Genomic DNA, 19887 nt, shown 5'->3' with positions numbered 1-19887 from the left:
TTTTTTTTTTTTTTTTTTTTTTTTTTTGGCCTTCTATCATAAGAATTAAACAACAACTCATTTTTAAAAAGAATAGAAACTAGGTGCTAAGTGTGCATGTAGCTCAGTGGAAAAGCTCTAGCATGCTCAACTCCCTCGGTTCAATCCCCAACACCACCCCCCATAAAATAAATAAAGGAATAAAACTCTCAAAAGTATTTCTTCTTTGAAAAATACCTCTTACTACTTACTGACACTAGTACTTTTAAAAAAGTGTCCTAAATGCTGATTTAAATAAGATTGAAAGTTTTAACTTTTTCTATACCTTGGCATTTTAGTTTAACTTTCTTGGACCAAATGAATTTGAAGCAATCTTTGGCAAATTATTTACTTATAACAAGTTCAATTTCCGTAATGCCAGTCTATGATTCACAAGGAGTTAGGCAAAATTTTTAGAGAGATTTGATTGCTCTGAAGCTTGGGCCAACAGAAAAGAGGGACTTAATTTGAGGGCTCACACAGTGTAATCAGAGCATCATGTCCGCTGCAGTTCCACTTGGGAGGAAATTTCCAGCTGGCCTGTTCACCTTGGTCAGAAGGAAAACTGCTTCTTTCATAATCCTGTCCACACATGGAGTGGAACAGTATCCTGAAGTGTTTAACTCAGTTGTCTGCAAATTACGGAGCAAGTAATCCATGCTTCAATCCCTGGTCCTTGAGTCAGAAATTTTCCTTTCACTTGGAAAAAAAATTGTCTCTTAATATCTTTATTTTTAGAAAGTTTGAGACTTTACAATAAAAGATATTTAATGGACTGATTTGTTCTTTATTTCCTCTCTTTGAAATCATCTATTGCTGTTTGTTTGCTTTTTGTATTATAATACCATGTATGTGTATGTGTTGATGCTGTTAGATTTATATTCAATAACAACCATAGTTTATGAACATTTAGATTTTTTTTAAAAAATGTAATAGTCTGAAGTATTCATCTCTAATGACTAGCGCTAACAATTATGCTGATTATCATTCTTAGCTTAGAAAGAATGCATGGGTGCAGATTTTATGCTATATTTTATTGTTGAATATATTTGATATTTGGTAGCATGAATGCTTTATCACTTTCATTTGTTTCTTCTTGCTTGTTACGGATTGCTCTCCTGCCAAAGAATTTGTTACACTGATCCTAAGTAAATTGATAAATTATTTATTCATATTTTAAATTTTAATAGGTAATAATATAACACCATTGTGTTCAAGTAAGAATTAGTGATATTCTGGAGAATTAATATCTAAATTAGAACATCAAGAGCATATGAGGTCATGGCTATCTGGGTCACCAGTAAGTGACAGTATCACTAGTCACAGGTTGATGCAAATTGTCTGTGCAAGCTGCAAAGCACAGGCAGCATAAACAATCATTTTCTTTATAGGCAGACAGAATGTATTCTTCTTACTGGAGAGCTTGCTGTCACTTTGAATAATGAGTTGACTGACAAACATATTGTAAAGAATGGGATGATTTTAAACTGAGTTTTTCTTCTTCCCTTTTCAGGGCATCTGTACTACTCTATATTCACTGGTCTGTTTCAGAGCTTGTATTTCATGATTGTTGTGTGTGGAAAATAGTCTTATTTGCCTGACTACATAACACTAGAAATATTAGAAAATACTTTTTCTTCTTTTGGTGGTTATACACAAAGTATTCTGTTATAAGTACATTACTGAACTGCTTTAGTAATGTTGGCTCTAGTCTGGCGTACTTTAGTACAGTCTTCGTTCATCCTTTCAATATATTAAATACCTTTTCAGGCACTATGACTGGAGTAATTATATAAATTAATTTAAAACACTTTCTTCTTTCTTGTTTGATCTAAAAACAAGATTTAATTGAGAAAGCATAGCCAAAGGCTGTGAAAAGGTATCTCATCACCAAAATTGTTTTGTACCCACTCACATAAGTCCTGCTTATTGCTAAGAGAAATAAGTTTTAAGATTGATTTTTCTACATTGAAGGATGCACAATTTAATTGGAGAGTTAAGATTCATAAACTGTATCTTGCTATAAACAACAATTCATAGGAAGACCTTGCAGTGTATTTCTAAACTGAGGCACTAGGGGAAAGGTAAAACGTGATAGTATTCATACAGTAATAGTGACATGGCACTTATAAATCACAATTGTTCCAGGCAACAGTTAACATAAGTTCACCAGTGATTGGTGGGAATTCTGAGTAAGAAATAAATAGTACAGAGGTCTGATTGCTCACAGCGGCCATTGCAAAGTGGCTTTAGAACTGACCATTGGCAAATCAAAAGTCATTTTGGTGATTTTTGCCAGGAGGAGATCTATAATGAATGTATCAATTTAGCAGAAGTACAAATTTGGGTAGGGAGATAGCAGCAAGTGGCTGGTAGAGTTTGGATTGTGAAATACAATCTTAAGAGTTCATTGTCCTAGTTTACTATCATCTATAAAATAGCAATAATGGTTATTCCCTCCTAGGGCTGTATGATGCCTAACTTTTGTACTTTATGCAAAAAAAAGTACTATTGTACTATACAACACAAGTTGATTAGTAAATGTTAGCTTTCCAGAACATACTGAAACAATTTTGAACTTTTGAGAGGTAACGTGCAAGATGGATTGGGATGAGAGATTGACAGCAGACAGAATGTGAAAGAGACTAAGAAAAAAGGGTGGCAGTAAATGATAACCTAGCCTTTTTAGCCTAAATGAGTAGGTAAAGAAAGAAGCCAGCAGAAATAAGTCAAAAGGAACTCGTTACTAGAAAAATTAAAGTTCAATTTTTAAAATATCAATTTTGAGGGGACAGCAGTATACCCAATTAGAAATGGTCATGTGACTGTTGGACAGTTTGTTTGGGAATATAGCCACGTGTCACTTGATGGGTATATGTTCTGAGAAGTATGCTGTGAGGAAGTTTTGTCACAAGTGAACATCACAGAATATATTTACACAAATTTGTACACCTAGCTATACAGAGGTATGTGTATGTATATGTAACAGTGATAGTCCTAAGACATATGTACTGTATGGTATAGCCCATTGCTGCTAAGGCCACAGTAAGCAAAAGCAGCAGGAGAATAAATAAAGCACAAGAGAAAATGATGCAATTGAGAGATGTGGTTAGCACAAGATGAGGGCATCGCCTGTGGAACACAGCATGCTGTTTACAGTAAACCTTTTTTTTAATAAGTAGGAGTACAATAAAATAAAGATAAAATACTGTATATTAAATGTATAAACCAGAAACATAGTCATTTAAAATTACCCAGTACTGCATACTGTACACAATTATATATGCGATACTTGTGTGTGACTGGCAGCTTAACTTTTGCTTATACCAGTATCACCACAATGTGAATGATTGCTACTATACTGTGCTCATGTTATGATGGCTGTGACATCATTAGATGGAAGGAATTTTTCCCCAGCTCCATTATAATCTTACGAGACTGTCCATCACTGGTCAGATTGCTGTTTATGTATGTTGCATGACTGTTGCAAAGAGGTGGCATTGAAGCCTTGAGAGTTGTCGGAGATGTCTCCATGGTAGAGTATAGGGTGTGTGGAAATGGGATGGAGTGATATATATGAAAGAATATTGAAAAAGCCAATATTTGTATTATTGGGGTATAGGGCACAACTGAAAAAGAGGGTCAAAGAAGCTGAATAGTCATTCCAAAGTATGTTTTACCAAATACCAGGGTCTGTGAGATGGTAATAGGTAATATAGGAAAGAAAATTGGTTTTGTAGCTAAATACTACACTGTGTTAAACAGACATGTTCACTGTTTCCTGGCCTTTTAACGTTTGAAATGTACTTGGCAAATCTCTTTAAGGGAATATATGAAGTTTTGTTTCACAGATTTATCTGAGCACTGAACTCCTTTTTACACCTTTCTGGAGGAGACTAATGTCCCGGAACACATGCTTTGAGAATTATAAAAACCTAATGAGGAAAGATTTTCAAGGAAGAAAGAGTCAAATTTATGAGGTGTGGCAGAGACTGAGAAAAATATGAAATGAGTTTTTTGATGGTTTTTATTGGATGATCATAAGTGTCCTTTAAGGGAATGCTTGAGTACTGTGGCTTCAATTAGGCACTGGCTTATAGGGAATCAGAGATAGAGTTAGTGATGAGGAAATAAAGGCACCACTAGATGTTCATCATTCCACCTCTGTTCAGGTATAAATTTGACTGAAAGGAATGACTTGGTTGTTACTAAATGTTTGTGTGTCCTGCATATATTTTTAATGTACATAACAAAATTGCTATATTTCTAAATAGTACGCCTTTTTGTAAATGCAAATCTCGTGGTGTTAATGCTGGAAGAGACTGTTAAACAGTCATCTGTTACACTATGTCTAGAAGTACTAGTTTTCATAAGGTAAAAGCACACATTAAAAATTTTTTTTCCTAGCCACAGCATCAAAACTACACCATTTCTTCTGTTTTCTTAAAAGCATATGAGAAAGATAACCCTTAATGATTTGTGTGTTTCTATGATGTCCATTTTATATGAATCTTAGCCTAATACTGAAAGACTATCTTTGGGTATATTCTGCTCTTTTATACAATAATGGCAGAAATATTTAATTCACAATGCTGTAAAAGGGAGAGAGTCAGTTTTACATCCTTTGACAGTAAGTCTAAAATTATTTTAAATACAGCTATTTCAACATTTTAAAAAGATATAACACATACTGTAGGACTGATGGCTTACTTTCCAAGTAAAATTTGCTTCATGTCAGTACATCATACCCAACAAATTTGAACATCAGTAAACCAATTTGAATTTCAGCCACCTATTTGTGCTCCACTGTCTCCTGAGGTATTGAGTACCTTATAGCAAACCTAGAGTACCGTAGAGTCAGCAACTGTGTCTTGATCATTCTTGTATTTTTTTTACAGCAGCTAGCCTAGTGCCTTACCACATGCATTCATTCATTCATTCATTCATTCATTCATTCATTCTTCAGTCTTCTCATGTATCAGCTGAACACCACAGGCCTCCTTCCCCTATGGAGATTATTGTATATGAAGGATTCTGAGAAGTTTTCCAGTGAAGAAATTTATTTGAATTTGTGATATTTTTGTTTAAATTGTGGTGAAGTAGACATAATAGAAAACTTATCAGGTTGAACATTTTAAAGGTACAGTTCAGTGGTGTTAAATACATTCATAATTGTTGACAAACATCAACACCACCAACTTCCTCAACACCTTTCATCTTGAAAAACTGAAACTTTCTACCCATTAAGCATTAAGTCCCCATGATCCCCTTCCTCCAGCTCTTCTCCCTTGTCCTCTCCCTTCCTATCTCTTCTCTGCCCCCCCATTCACCGTACCTTCCCCTTCTCAGGACTGTTATACCCATATGTGTTTTTTGTTTTTTGGATTTTTTTGTCATTGTTGTTGGGCAAGGTTGATTGAACCCAGGGCCTGCACACTGAGCTACATCCCCAGCACTTTCTAAAAATATTTTAAAATTTTAAAACAGGTTCTCACCAAGTTACCCAGGTTGTTCTTGAACTTGTGATCCTCCTGCCTTAGTCTATCAGAGTGCTGCAGTTAGCTTGGCTTTAAAGAAGTGAAAAGGTCTTTTATTAGTGAATACTTAAAATGCATGATATTTTAAAGATAACTGGCTCATATTTATATAAGTTGTCACACATTTAGTGAGGCGGTTATGATTGACACTATTTTGTTTGTTTGTTTGTTTGTTAACGGGGATCGAACTTGGGACCTCGCTCTTGTGAGGCAGGCGGCAGAACTACTGAGCTAAATCCCCAGCCCATGATTGACACTATTTATCTTGAATAAGCCTGAAAGATTCTTACTATAATATAGGAACAGTTCACTGCTGACCAGCCCGTGAATCCAGTTGTTTATCTGGGTGATTGCTTTTAAGATATTTCTTCTAAAGGAAATTATGGGAATTCAATGTTTTCTTCCATTGGTGTCACAGTCATAAAATATATTTGACTGTATACTTCATGTTTCTAATGTGAGAGCAAGTTTGTTTCAGAGATAGAAGCATAGGACCAAGTCAGTAATCCATCTTTATCTTCATTTGAAAACTAGAGCCAATATATATTAATGTATTTATTTATTACTATATCAGAATTCTGTTTCTCAAAAAGGCCTTACTGAGTGATAGTATTTACATTAATGGTTTTGTATTGCTGACAGTTAAGATGCAGGACCCTATGATTTAAAAAGAATGAGGTGCTTACACATTTGAATTACCCACACCCTTCCGCAGTGCTACCAAGAAGTTGTTCAGTACCACTCCGCATGATGCACTGTTCTTTCAATACAGTGTCTGGAATGCTGAAGCTAGGGCTGCATTTCCACTTGCATCTTAGTACTGATGAAAACACTCAAATATTAGCAAATACTGGTTAAGCAGTTCTGTGCCAGACGCCATGCCAGGAACTGGAAATGTTTTAGGCAGTGGGTTACTTTTACTCAACAACCAATATTTGGAGTGCTGTTTTTGTCATAAGCTTCTTTCCTGAAGCAGCCTTTTTAACTGTTAGTTTTAGATGCTTGTAACTGTCAGACTTGATGCATACTTAGATTTACAGTTGTCATATTCTTCCCTTCCCTACCCAATGGGATTCTTAGATTCCCACAGGGTAGACAGTTTTAAAATCTTACTCTTCTTTTTGTTCTTATTCTGTAGACCAGAGCCACCTTGAAGCTCTGTTGCAAATTGTATGAAGCAGGCCTGTGTGAGTAAAGAAGGGTCAGTAGGGTCTGTGTCAAACCAAAAGTTCATGTCCACCTATAAACATTAAAGAACAGATTTTTAATTCTTTTAAACCTATAAACCTATGTCAAATATATCGAGATATCAGAACTTTTCAATATTCTCAATATCTAGAGTTTTGAGATATGAAAGAATATTATTAGTTGGTGATGTTGATTTATCAATTTTCTTTCTTTATACTATGAACTCAGCACCTTACATAAATTCTCTACCAATGAGCCACATCCCAAGCCTTTTTATTTATTTTTATTTTAAGACAGGATCTTAGGAAGAGTTACCTGGGTTGGGCTCAAACTTGTGATCCATCTACCTCAACCACCCAACCAGTGTTGGAATCACAGGAGTATGCCACCATGTGCAGCTTGTGTGTCAGTTTTAAAATAGTAAAAATTTGAGACTTTGGAAGAGAATCTTGATTTCTTTAATCAAATGACAGAAAAACAAAATAGAAAAATTTGCCACTTATTATAAAACAGTATAATTTAGTCTTGCTTTATACCCTTTTTAAGCCTTGTCAATAATAATTTGTTTAGCAACTCCTAAATATTCCGTATTTCACTGTAGTGAATAAATGTAATGTTTTCAGAACTAGGTAATTTGGTTCATAGTTTCTATTTTATAAAAAGGTGCTTCCCTTCCTAAAGGTCACTTCACATTTCTTATTTTATATTTTTCTTTCTTGAGAGTATTTGGCTGCTCAGGTTGCCATAACAGAATATCATAATCTGGATAGCTTAATCAACAAGAATTTATTTCTCATGGTTGAGGGTGCACAAAGTCCAAGATCAGGACCCCAGTATAATTAGATTCTGGTGAGGACCTCCTACTCTGTAGGTGTGTTAGGCACAGCAAGAGGGCATGCCAGTTGAGTACACAAGTGTTCTTCCTCTTCCTTTCTTCCCTCTTAGAGGACCATAGTTCTGATTAAGGCCTCTTCCTAAGGACCTCATTTAACTTTAGTTACCTCTTAAAGATCCTGTCTGTAGACACAATCACTTTGAGAGTTAGGATTTCAACCTAAAGGTGAGATGCTAGGATTGGCATCAACTGTGATTGTGGTAAAGTATATCAGTATCTTGTCAGGTGTAGTGGTGCACACCTGTAATCCCAGCACTTGAGAAGCAGAGGCAGGAGGATTGCTGCAAGTTCAAGGCCAGCCGGGGCTACATAAGTGAGTTCAAAACCAGCTAGAACTACATAGCAAGAGCCTGTCTCAAAAAAACCAAACGAACAAGATACAGTAGTTCTATCAGTGTCATGGTGGTATTGGTGGTATTGTGGTAGGTACCAGTTTATTCACTGTAGACTCTAGCATATTAAAGATTTTCTAGTATTTTTAATAAGAAAAAGTATACATTGTTAATAAAGAGGAGGGCTAGTATAATCTGGAACTTGGTACTGTGCAATATGGTGCAGTGACATTCTCTGTTATTTATATATAAAGAAGCTAAGGTAGATTGCTAGTCCTAGAGATCATCACTGGACCAGACCCAACTTTTAGTAAGGTCTTTTTTGACTCTTAACTGAGGGCCAGAGCTACAGAAAGCTGTGCTTGTATTTATGACTTAAGGTGATTTTAAAAAATAATATCAAGCTATCATGTTCACGATGGGGCCATAATTCATATTTCTCACTCCTGGGTGCCTTGAACCACCAGTGGTACATGTATGACTATCTCATTGGGTGGCTCTTTATTTTATTAGTAAAAAAAGACCAGTAAAAGCGATTAAATCTGTTTGTACCACCAGTGGTACAAGCTACCTGATGGGACAGTCATACTTGTACTGCCAGTGGTTCCAGACAGATAAAAGCTAACAAGTGTAAAAAAGTGAACATTTTGGAAAGTGTGTTTGGAATGATGTAAGCAAATTTATCTCTATCTGTTTCTTGGAAATGTGAATCCTGGGATTCCTAATTTTTCATGTGTAGTTGTTAAGACCCAAGGATCAGCACTTTTATTAAATTTAAAATAAAAATTTGTATTCTGTAGTAATAGTGATGCCTACAAAAGTCTGATTCTGAGTGTTGTTGGAGTAAATTTAAAAGCACAAGTGAATTTTGGTTTTCTTTGTATATTTACTAAGGCATCTATAAGACACACACAAACTGAAATGTTAAAATCATATGCCAAATTGTCATTCTTTTTTTTAAAAAAGCTTGATAGACTTGAAGTAAATAACCACAATGTGGCACTAATAATAACATATGAGTGTTATTGAAATGAAAAGTTGATGTAAGCTGTTTCTATGTTTAAAATTTTTAGAATTTATATTAAGAGAATCCTTATCTTTCAGATAAATTTGCGCCTCATCTTGGTGAGTGGGAAAACAAAAGAATTCCTGTTTTCTCCTAATGATTCTGCTTCTGACATCGCCAAGCATGTATATGACAATTGGCCAATGGGTGAGTGGTATTTTTCTCTAAAGGATGAACAGCGCTAATTCTCTATGCCTTACTTTGTTTCACAACAACAATCTGAAAAAGTTATAAATTTATAAAATGAAAAAGAACAAAAATAACTGAGGGTGTAATGTTCAGACTTGAAGTGAATCACAGTATCCTTTCTTAGATTTTGCCCTTATTTTTCTCATTCCACAATAGTAAAGAAGCTCAGTATACAAAATCATTGTTTTGCTTTGGAATTTAGTGTAAACAAAAATATTTTTTAAAAAGAAAAAAAATAATAGTTAATACACACAACGCTTTCATACCATTAATCTTATTTTTACCAAAAAAAGAGAAAAGAAAAAACTACCTTTAACATTATAATAGTTTCTTTGGTCTATTCTATATATAACCTGCTTAAAATTAAGTTGGAAATAAAGGTAACTTTTAATTCATGTCACTGCACAAGTTCCCTGACAAGGTCATGGCTGAACAGTTTTGGAGAGTATGTTTAGTATTCCTTCCTTTCTCTACTTTTTTCTGCCTAATAAAACCATCTTACCTCCTTTCCTGTGAACTTCTTCAAGTGTCATTATGACCCTTTAAGTGGTATGCACAGTAAAGAAAAGACTGCTTCAGCTGATTTTGTGTAATTTTATTAACAGAAGCAATTTGAATTTTTAAAGGACAGGACTTGTTTCAACAAAGAACAGTGTATACAAAATGAATCAATTAGATCAGTATTTTTCAACTTTATCATAGGGAACCACTTTTAGAGGTAGAGAAGTTATAGACCCCCTAACACTTAAATTATTTTTATTAAGATGTACACTTTAAAATGTAGAAACATAAAGCCCAATTAAAGTTATTCATCCTTGTTAACTCATAAAAATCATAAAACTAAAATGGATCTATAAAGAAAATGCAAATATAACTCTAAAACTGATAGTGTTCACATTAATAATATTAATGTGCTAATGGTGTATTTTTGCTAAAGCTACCTTACTGCTTGCATCATGAATGCCTGTGTTCCTGCATGGTACATGGTGACCCAGCCGTCTGCACTCACTAGTCTTTTTACACTGCACCATTGTCATCCAGCTTCTTTTAGAAAGAATGTGTCATTTATGTATTAAGTCAGCTCCTATTCTTTTTTCATTAATCTCTTGACAGTTAAAGAAATACTGACTGCTTGACATCATTACAGTCGTAAACCTGATGCATGCAAGGACACTAAAATCCCAAGTCTACCCTTGGTTAACAAGTGGTTGTTTTCTAGAGGTCACGTGCAAATCATCAAAATGAAAGCAATTTGAAAGTTCTTAAATGGGACTTTCCAACAATAAGAACATGTGGGTTCATAGGCCTGAGTTTGAGAAATAACTAATTTAGGCAAATACTTTGAACTACTAGATTTTTTTGTTCAATTAGTAACCAACAAGCTATTTCCTAAAAGAGAGCAGAATTGAAACTAAAAGCCACAGCTGAGAAGGAATTGCAGAAAAGCTTAAGGCTGTAAAAATACTGGGTTTTCTTTGTAGACAGGCAGGATAGAAAATGATCAGTTTGAAAAGGAGTTTTAGACACCTGAGTGATTTTGTGCTAAGTATAATACAAAAGATTACTTTTACTTATTTATTTATTTATTTATGAATGATTTTGTGCTAGGTATAATACAAAAGATTACTTTTCTTTCTTTCTTTCTTTATTTATGAATGAGGAGGGCAGGGAGCTTGAAGATAGCTTCTGATATGTTGTTCCCTCTCAAAAATAGTATTATAACTTGAGGTAGAAGGAATACTTATATTTCTTAATTATTTCACTTAGTTATTAAAATTAGTTTAATTTTTGATTCATGGTAAACAAGGCAAGAATCCAGTACAGAACTTGTCTTTGCCATTTAAAAGTATCCCAAATGAACAATAATATCAGTATTGAAAATTGATTGTATCAGTTGGATGTTACTTGAATGAAAAAACTTTTTAATGCATACTTTTCCCTCAGTTTGCCAAATCTCAGCAAATTTATATTTTATGTAAAATTTAAATTAAATTTAAATATATTTAGGTCTATATCATGTAAGATCAGCGAATGTAAATATTTGTGAATACTAATACCAAAGCTATTTCCTGATTGTCTTTGATTTTTGTTTCCTTGCTTTCATATTTGTATAATACCTTTTATATGTGTTATTTTGGGGATTTCTTCTGAAATCTTCTTTTCATCATGAAAAAGATGAGGTAAAGTTGTGTCTTCTGTATTGTTTGCCAATTTACTTGAAAGATAATATATCACCTTTATCTAATACATTAAGTCCTTTTAAAAATCTTTGTTAAAATTGTTTCTAGCCTTTTCATATACATGTTCACAGGTACAACTATTGGCACATTATAATATTGTCTGCTACTTACTGGTAATTAAAATATTTTCAAATAGTTTATCTTTTTACTATGATTAGATTTTTTCCCAACTCATTTAGTTTAGTTGTTTAAACAGTCGGCCTATAATGTGGCACTCTTTAAGAAATGAAATCTAGTCTTTTTTGCATCTCCTGGTATTTAATGACAGGAGTCCAAAAGAAAGGCTGCAGTGAATGCTTGGGCCATGAGGATTTGAGTTCAGATTTTTAAAACAGTGCGGTAGTGCCTCAATTATATGTTGAAATGCACCTAATTAGTTCCCTGAATTCTTTGCAGACTGGGAAGAAGAGCAGGTCAGCAGTCCAAATATTCTACGACTTATTTATCAAGGACGATTTCTACATGGAAATGTCACATTAGGAGGTAATAGTCAAATTTGTAATGGGATTTAATGTTTATCATGCATTGCAAATATTGCATTATTATTCTTTTATTTTACATGCCGGTGTCTTAATTTACTTATAAAAATTCTAGTAAATTCAACTTTGAATTCTATTTTTGGTGTGCATACCTCTTTACATTTTGCATTTCATTAAAATTAATATTAGCACTACTTTATGAAATAAACTATCAAGTGTATAGTAACAGTCTATACCTGCCATTTTACAAATACAATTTTATTGTACTTCTGCATAATTTAGATGTATTTTAAAGTTAAAATTGAATATACAAAGTAGGAAAAGTTTATGATATTGCTTTTTAAATATATGAAGAAGTGTTTTCAGTTTGACTCCAACTAATATGTTTACTAATCATGTGAGAATAAAGGTAAACGATTACCTTGAGTGTAGTAGTCTGGTGTTAGTGATTGTAAGGACCGATTTTGGAGCCAAACTGTAAGTTGCGTCTTCTCTCCACTATTTACTTACCCATCAGGAACCTCAGGCAAGAACCTTAGTTAACAAAATGTCCCAGTTTCATCATCAGTAGTAGAGATTACAATAGTCCCTACCTCATAATTTGGGAGGAATGAATTAGTTTATATATTTAAAGTACTTAGAACAGGGGTTGACACATAGCAAACACTTTAATTATTAGCTGTTGTTCTTTATATGTGATTGGAGAAATATATAGCTCAATAGTGCCCTCTTATGGGATATGTTTTCTACCATGCTTAGGGCTGGTTTTACATTTACAAAGTGCATTTTGAATATATTCAGATAATTGGAAGTTTGTAGGCAAATTAATCACTTAAATATATTTGTTTCTATATAGTCAAGCTTTTCCACTGAGCTAAATCCCCAGCCCTTAAAAGGAAAATCTTGACAATGAAATATTTAATCTGTTTTTCTTTAAAGGTAATACTTTATTCATTTACTTAACATATTTATTGAATTCTTCTTCTGTTCTAATATTATGACTTAGAGATATAGAGAAAATAAGATAAAATCTCCCATGAAGGTCTTTGAGTATTGCATAGGACAAAAGATAAAATACTGTGCTAGGAGGGCTAGAATAGGTGAATAAAATGATTTTAAGAATGTCAAGTCAGTAGGACATTTCACTGTGTAGTCAGTCTCACATATAACCCAGTTTTTGTGACACTGTTGTTATAGTTGCTCTGACAAATCTATTGTCTATAAGAGACAGCTATCATTTAAAACTAGAGCTTTAATTGGTTGTGGTGTTGCACTCCTTTAATCCCTGCACTGAGGAGGCTAAGGTAAGAAGATCATCACAAATTCAAGGCTAGTGTAGGCTAAATAGTGAATTCAAGGCCAGCCTGGACTATACAGCGAGACTGTCTCCAAAAAAAACAAACAAAACAATACACTAGACCTTTTTTCATCTCTGTCTTTTCCATAGTTTTTATTTAGTTAGGTAGACCAGTCTTAATGTACAAATGACCTGTTAGCTCCCTGGCTCTACTGTACAATTATTAAAGATGGGGCCATGTTTCAACCTTTTTAAAAAATTCTCCATGGCTTCAAGATCTTGAATTAAAATTGATAAATATTGGTTGAATTTAATCTGATGAGTGAATCTTGAGATATTTTGATAAGAAACAATTGTCCATCAACTCCACTAATGAATTATCTTTATGTTATGGCCCTAGTATTCCAATGTCATATTAAAGATACAGAATTTGCATTAAATCAAAATCATTGACTCATTCCCATTAAATTATAAATTTTTACCCATAGTTTTTTTGGTATTTGTTTTAGTATATACCAGATTGACTTACATCATTATTGTCATTCTGTTACTGTCAGTCTTTCCAGAGGCACAGTAAACCACCTCTGGCCTTAGTGATTTAGACAGTGTAGGAGCACAGCCGGGTCCATTTATTTGATTGTTACACCTTGGTATTTGGTCAGATTTGAAAAATAATATTCAACTGTTTGTCTTTTCAGTCTCCCTGTGTTAAATAGCCATTAAAAAGGTGATAGCAGGTTACTTCAAATATTTGAATGGCTGTTGTGGATGAAGAATAGCCCTGATAAAATTAGACACAGGACCAATAACTGAAAATCAAAGTCAAACAATTTTAAAATTCAGTATATGAAAGAAACTGTGAACACATTGAGCTGTCTAAAGAAAGAGTGGCCCACTATGGGCTTCCCATAGTGAGATCCTTGTCATAGGAAGTGTTTAAGCAGTAAGTGACTGTGAAGTGGTGGTGATACAGCCAAGAAGGGATATAGTCATTCTATGAACAACTAAAGTAGGAGGCTTGGGTACTCTTCCCCCTTTCTTTTTCTTTTTTTTTCTTGTTTTCACAAGGTCTCACTGTGTTGCCCAGTCTTCGCACCTCAGTTTCCCAAATAGCTGAGACTATAGGCATGTGCCACTGTCCCAAATTTCTCTGCCATTCTTGAAATTTTGTGGCTCACTAAGTTTTAGGTTTAAATTTTTGGTTATCAACTCTCTGTTTTGAGGGATAGCCTTGCAGTTCAATGGAATTTCAGTCCACTAAAGGAAAAGTGTAGTTGACAGCCTTAGTGATAGGAGGGTGAAAAAGATGATCAGCTAGGGTTTTGGTGGTCAGTACATTCTAGTTAAGTGTTTCCCAAAGTTTGCTTCTGATATGATGAGTGTGAGAATCACCTCTGCTAAGTACTCACTTTTATCTTTTTAATATTGATTGATTGATTGATTGTGGTGCTGGTAATGTAACCTAGGGCCTTGTAAATGCTGGAAAAGTGCTCTACCATGGTGCTACACTCTCAGCCCCTGAGTTACTCATTTTAAAATGCAGATGCATCACTGTATCCCACAGATGATTTTTATATACCTTAAAGGCTGAAAACCTCTGTTCTCGATATTATCTAGTGTCATAGTAGAATGATAAAGCATTCACATGCTCGAAAAGAGAAGGCATTTTAGATTGTTATTTTTTCTTCACCTTTAGTATTATTTGCATCAATATCTGCTGTTTAGTTTGTAGTTAGCAAGGAGAAAATAGTTTTATGCATTAAAATAGCACAATTGCGGAAACAAGTCCACAAGTTACATGTACTGGCTGCTTCTAGTTTCATGCAAAGAACAAATAAGAAAAACTTTTTAAAGACTTGATTAGAAAACTATCATTATTAATACTGAAACTGAATCCAACCTGTTTATAAAGTTATTTTCTAATTGAAGAATAGAAGATTGAAAGTAAATATTTAAAATTATTTCCTGTTTCTACATTAAATAGTGTAATCAGTGTTGTAATTTTATTAGGCAACTTATGTAATTAGAGTATCTCTTAATCGAAGCTTTTGTGGTCAAAAACATTTTTTGTGTCTGCTAAAGGTAATCACTAATATTAGCCAATTAATCATATTTTTCTCTTAGCTCCTTTAAATAATACAGAAAAACATATGAAACTAATAGTGGCTATAGGTGGAAACAATTACTTTTAAACTGTGAAAGTTATCTCTAGTAATACTAACTTAATATCAGTTTGTAGAGATCTTTTCTTTGTTAAGTTCTTTCTGTTGAGGAAATTATACAAAAAGCAATTCCATCTTTAAAATGGATAGTGATTTTTAACAGGTCACTGTATATGTAACAAATTGTCTTCTGCTTTTTCTCTAGCATTAAAACTTCCTTTTGGCAAAACAACAGTAATGCATTTAGTAGCCCGGGAGACATTGCCAGAGCCAAACTCTCAAGGTAAGCCATGCACTGGAGAAATGTCTTACTTGAACCACAAAGATAGGCGTTCAAATATGGCTAGGTTTTTCTTGGACTCTCTGAAGGATGGGAAGATTTCACAGCTTATGAATAGAACTTGCCAGGCAAACAAGCATATTTTTTGTTTGTTTGTTTGTTTTTTGTTTTTTGTTTTTTGTTTTTTTGAGACAGGGTCTCACTGTGTAGTTGAGACTGAGCTGGAACTCACTGTGTAGCCCAGGCTGGTCTCAAACTCACAGCGATCCTCTCCTCAGCCTCTGCATATTTTTTGTTTGTTTGTTTGTTTTTTGTTTTTTGTTTTTTGTTTTTTTGAGACAGGGTCTCACTGTGTAGTTGAGACTGAGCTGGAACTCACTGTGTAGCCCAGGCTGGTCTCAAACTCACAGCGATCCTCTTGCCTCAGCCTCCCACGTGCTGGGATTACAGGTGTGCACCACCATGCCCAGCCCAACCATACATTTTTGGAATATACTAAAATTAAAAGAGCATTTTATTACAGCCTTTTAATTTAAAAAAATGCAAACATTTAAAAAACTGCTATTATACTGTGTGCCCTCAGTCTAGTGTTCTTATTCATAAACCAAGCTTTTCTTCATTTTGCTTAGGTCAGAGGAATCGTGAAAAAACTGGAGAGAGTAATTGTTGTGTAATCCTTTAAACACTGTCTGCCTGGTGTGGTGTGATACAGTCTTTGTCTTTCATGCTGCTGGGACAGAAGAAACCCAACATAGCTTCAGAAACTTTTAGGAACAGTCTGCCTGCAAATCCATGGACTGAATTATTACATGAACACTGTCATCTTCTCTCATGAAAGTAAAAAGAACCAAGAACATTTTTCACCATGATTTTTTATTTCTTGTATTTTTGTTTATGTTGAACAGTTTTGAAATATATTGGCTTTTGAATGCAGTCGATCTCCAGGGGAAAAGTTAACAAGTCTTTCATAGCAGAAATAATTTTGCTGCCACAAAAGTTTTCATCACCAGAACTAACGAATCAAGTATTCCAAATACAATTTGCACTAAAAAAGATCATTATTTTCCTCATCAGCAGAATTTATAATAGCTTATAGTACCTAGAAATACTTATATATACAATTCCACACTGGAAGACACCCAGCAATTATTGAAGTTAATTACTGGGCTAACTTGAGAGGAAAAATGGAAAAGAAACTAAAATGTCGGTTGAATTCTACCAAAGTCAGCCACAATGGCTGTACTGGCACAGAATATTAAACCAAGTGTGACTATTTTCACTGCAACAAATGAAAAAACAAAATGTGCCTGTTGTTTAAAGCACTCAGTAGAGGGCTGATGAAACTAATATTTTTCCTTTAACCCGTGCACTCTCGAGTCCTGTCGTTGCTGAGTGCTTATTCAGACAGCACAAGGGTGGGGTGAGAGTGCATTTTCTAGCCTTAATGTAGGAGGGTGCCAGGCGCACAGAGGCTTTCATTCTCATGCAGAAATAATAGAAAATGTCATTGACCAATCAGTTTTATGTATATGAATACCAGAAAATTGGACGTTTCCGTAATTACTGCTCATCTGTGACTGTGTCCAATGTTATGCTTATTCATTAGAGAGTTCAGATGAACTCTTAAAATTACAAAAAAAAATAAAAATCTCAGTACTAATTTTGTTTCTTTATATAGTTTGCATTTGGTATTAGTGCTTGCAATTGTATGAAAATCAAAAGCTGATTTTTATTTTTTAGGCATACAAGGCATACATGATTAAGGATGCCACTCTTATTTTATACCAATAATTTAAAGATTGATATGCTAAAAACAATTTGCACAGCACTAAAGCATGAACTAGTTTCATCTAAACCTGTAAAAAATATGAAAGATTTTATATTTTTTTCACTAGGAAGAAATCTTCCTGGATGAAATTACAAATATGTGTAGAATATATTTAATAAAAATCTTATAAAATACCTAACTATAGAACTTACATATAGATTGGCATATAGTATGTAGAACAATATTCCTTATAAATAAGTTTAGCCTTTTTAAAAATGAAGTTGCAGGCTGACATTATGTTCTATATTTAATAAGTGTTCATGACCCTTAGAAGCATTAAGTGTAAAAGGTTTCAAATGGTCAGCTTTCTTTAAATGCAATCAGGTTATTTTATTCATTGTTAATGCTTTGATGAAAAGGCTTTATATGCAGTAGATCTACAAAAATATTGTTCATACTGATCAGAATTAAATTTGTATAGAGCAGAGTTTTAAAATAAATGTACATAGCACTAAACAATTTCTTTCTGCAACCTGTACTTATAGATTCTTTCTGTAAACTAAATAAAAAAGATATTGTAGTGCATTTTGGTGATGACTTTAAAGGTCTTGATTAGGTCAGTAATTGTTTAAGTATTGCCTCATCCATGTTAAAAATGTTTTCTACTTTTATTTCTGAATCTTTTAAAGTTAATATTCTCTTCTTGGTTTGGGAGTATTCCCAATGTATCTTTGATATTTAACCTGGTTAATTTGTCCTTAGTCACAACAGTGAATAGAATTATGTAGTCTCTGTTATTGCTACAATGTTATTTCAAGAGATGTTAAATATTTATATGCTTTGTTGACTAGCTCAAATGTGAACTCTGTTAGTGTTGACTAAAGAAGAAATCTGATAATTACTTAATCGAGCCATTAGCCTTTATGGCTATATTCTTCTTTTGTTATACAAACCACTAGTAATTACTTTTAGTACCTATTTTGATTCTAATTACTCTTGAGTTTTTCCAAAGTTAAAAACTATCAATTATGTTTGCATTTTTATGGTGGTTAAAAATATTCCCTATTGGGGCCAGGGATGTAGCTCAGTGGTTCTGTGTCTGCCTGGCAAGCACAAGGTCCTGAGTTTGATTCCTGGTACCAAAAACACAAAAACAGAAAATATTCCCTATTGGTTTTAAATATATCTTTCTGTGTATTCCATATCATATATTATCCTGTTATAAGACCAAGAATTTTCTCAGTGGGATAAACTTGTTCTAGTAGAAAAAGAATTAGGTCACTTAATAATTAATATTATAGTTGTAAAAGATGAAAAAATAAGAATGCAAACATCAGTAAATGTACTGAAAAACACCAAAAATTTAGATGCCTTAATAGTGTATACATGGAAGTATTCAACTATCCCTTTAAAACACTTCTTCAGACTGCCTGACGTTTAAAATGTGATGGATGGTATCCAAGGCTACTATTGAAGATCCCTCTGCCCAAAACAGCAATTCACTAACCTAAAAGTGAAAGCTGCATAAATCCAGTAATGTAAATAAAGCCTGAATTATGGGCTTGTGCCCCTGCCCAGCACAGGCCCAGATCTAACTCATCTTTAAGTGTTCTGTACTAGGCAAAGCTTTTCTCTATTAAAACCTCAGCATGTCTCCCTGATCTGAACTATTTGCTTTCTCTTCAGGATAAGTTGTATCTTATCATGAAAAATATAGTATCTAACATCACATTAAATGGGGTTTTCTCATGACAAACATCTACCTTTTAGTTTTATGAACTTATTTTCATCAATGTTACAGTAATTTCTCTTAGCTAGTGTTTAATGTGAAAAGAAATTAAAACTTTCTTCATCTATTGTAGAATATTTCTCTTCTTTTAAATAACTTCCATTCATAACTTTGGCATCATTTTCTCATCTTTATCTCTACTCATTTTCTCTTTTTTCTTTTGTCCAGTTTATTTTCCAGTAACATTCAGCACCATACCAACCTGTGTTGGTACCAGTATGGTACCGTATGGTAACATTCAACATTGGTACCAGCATAATACTCCACTATATTTTACCAAATGCTTTCATATCATACACATTGGTGACTGTTGTGGGTTTCTGCTTTTCCCAGTATTGTTTTGTAATATAGTCAACCACTTGTTAGCCAAACAGAGTGATTGCATGGGAGGAAAGCTTGAAAGAGAGCATAGTTGAAAGAGGATTTCAGGTTCTGGCAGTTGCCAGGCACCATTTCCAGAGCCAAGATGGGGCAGGGTTCTTGGACGTGGCATTAGGCGATCAAGGCTGACTGCAGGCATATCGTGCACCCAGTGTGCTTTCTTCAGAAGTCTGTAACATATGAGGCTCTCTTATGCCCAAAAGAACTGAAAGACTTCATAGACAAAGTTGAGAAACATCTGATTCTTTACCGTCAAAGCTTATGGT

At 33.9% G+C, this 19887-nt stretch overlaps 1 protein-coding gene across 2 annotated transcripts in view; it reads left to right on the top strand.

Moving 5' to 3' along the window:
* Positions 1-18582, top strand: part of Ubl3 (ubiquitin like 3) — a 63049-nt gene extending 44467 nt beyond the window's left edge. For both annotated transcript variants that reach the window (XM_010623860.3, XM_010623861.3), the window contains exons 2-5: positions 9075-9183; positions 11862-11948; positions 15609-15686; positions 16313-18582. In XM_010623860.3, the coding sequence (XP_010622162.1) occupies positions 9075-9183; positions 11862-11948; positions 15609-15686; positions 16313-16365 (327 nt within the window). In that variant the 3' untranslated portion in view covers positions 16366-18582. The remainder of the gene's footprint in view (positions 1-9074; positions 9184-11861; positions 11949-15608; positions 15687-16312) is intronic.
* The last annotated feature ends 1305 nt before the right edge of the window (positions 18583-19887 follow it).

This window comes from Fukomys damarensis, unplaced genomic scaffold (genome assembly GCF_012274545.1).
Source record: "Fukomys damarensis isolate Sample0158 unplaced genomic scaffold, DMR_v1.0_HiC HiC_scaffold_38, whole genome shotgun sequence".
NCBI lineage: Eukaryota > Metazoa > Chordata > Mammalia > Rodentia > Bathyergidae > Fukomys > Fukomys damarensis.
The sequence above is the reverse complement of the archived record's forward strand: the minus strand, read 5'-3'. Positions and strand labels throughout refer to the sequence as shown.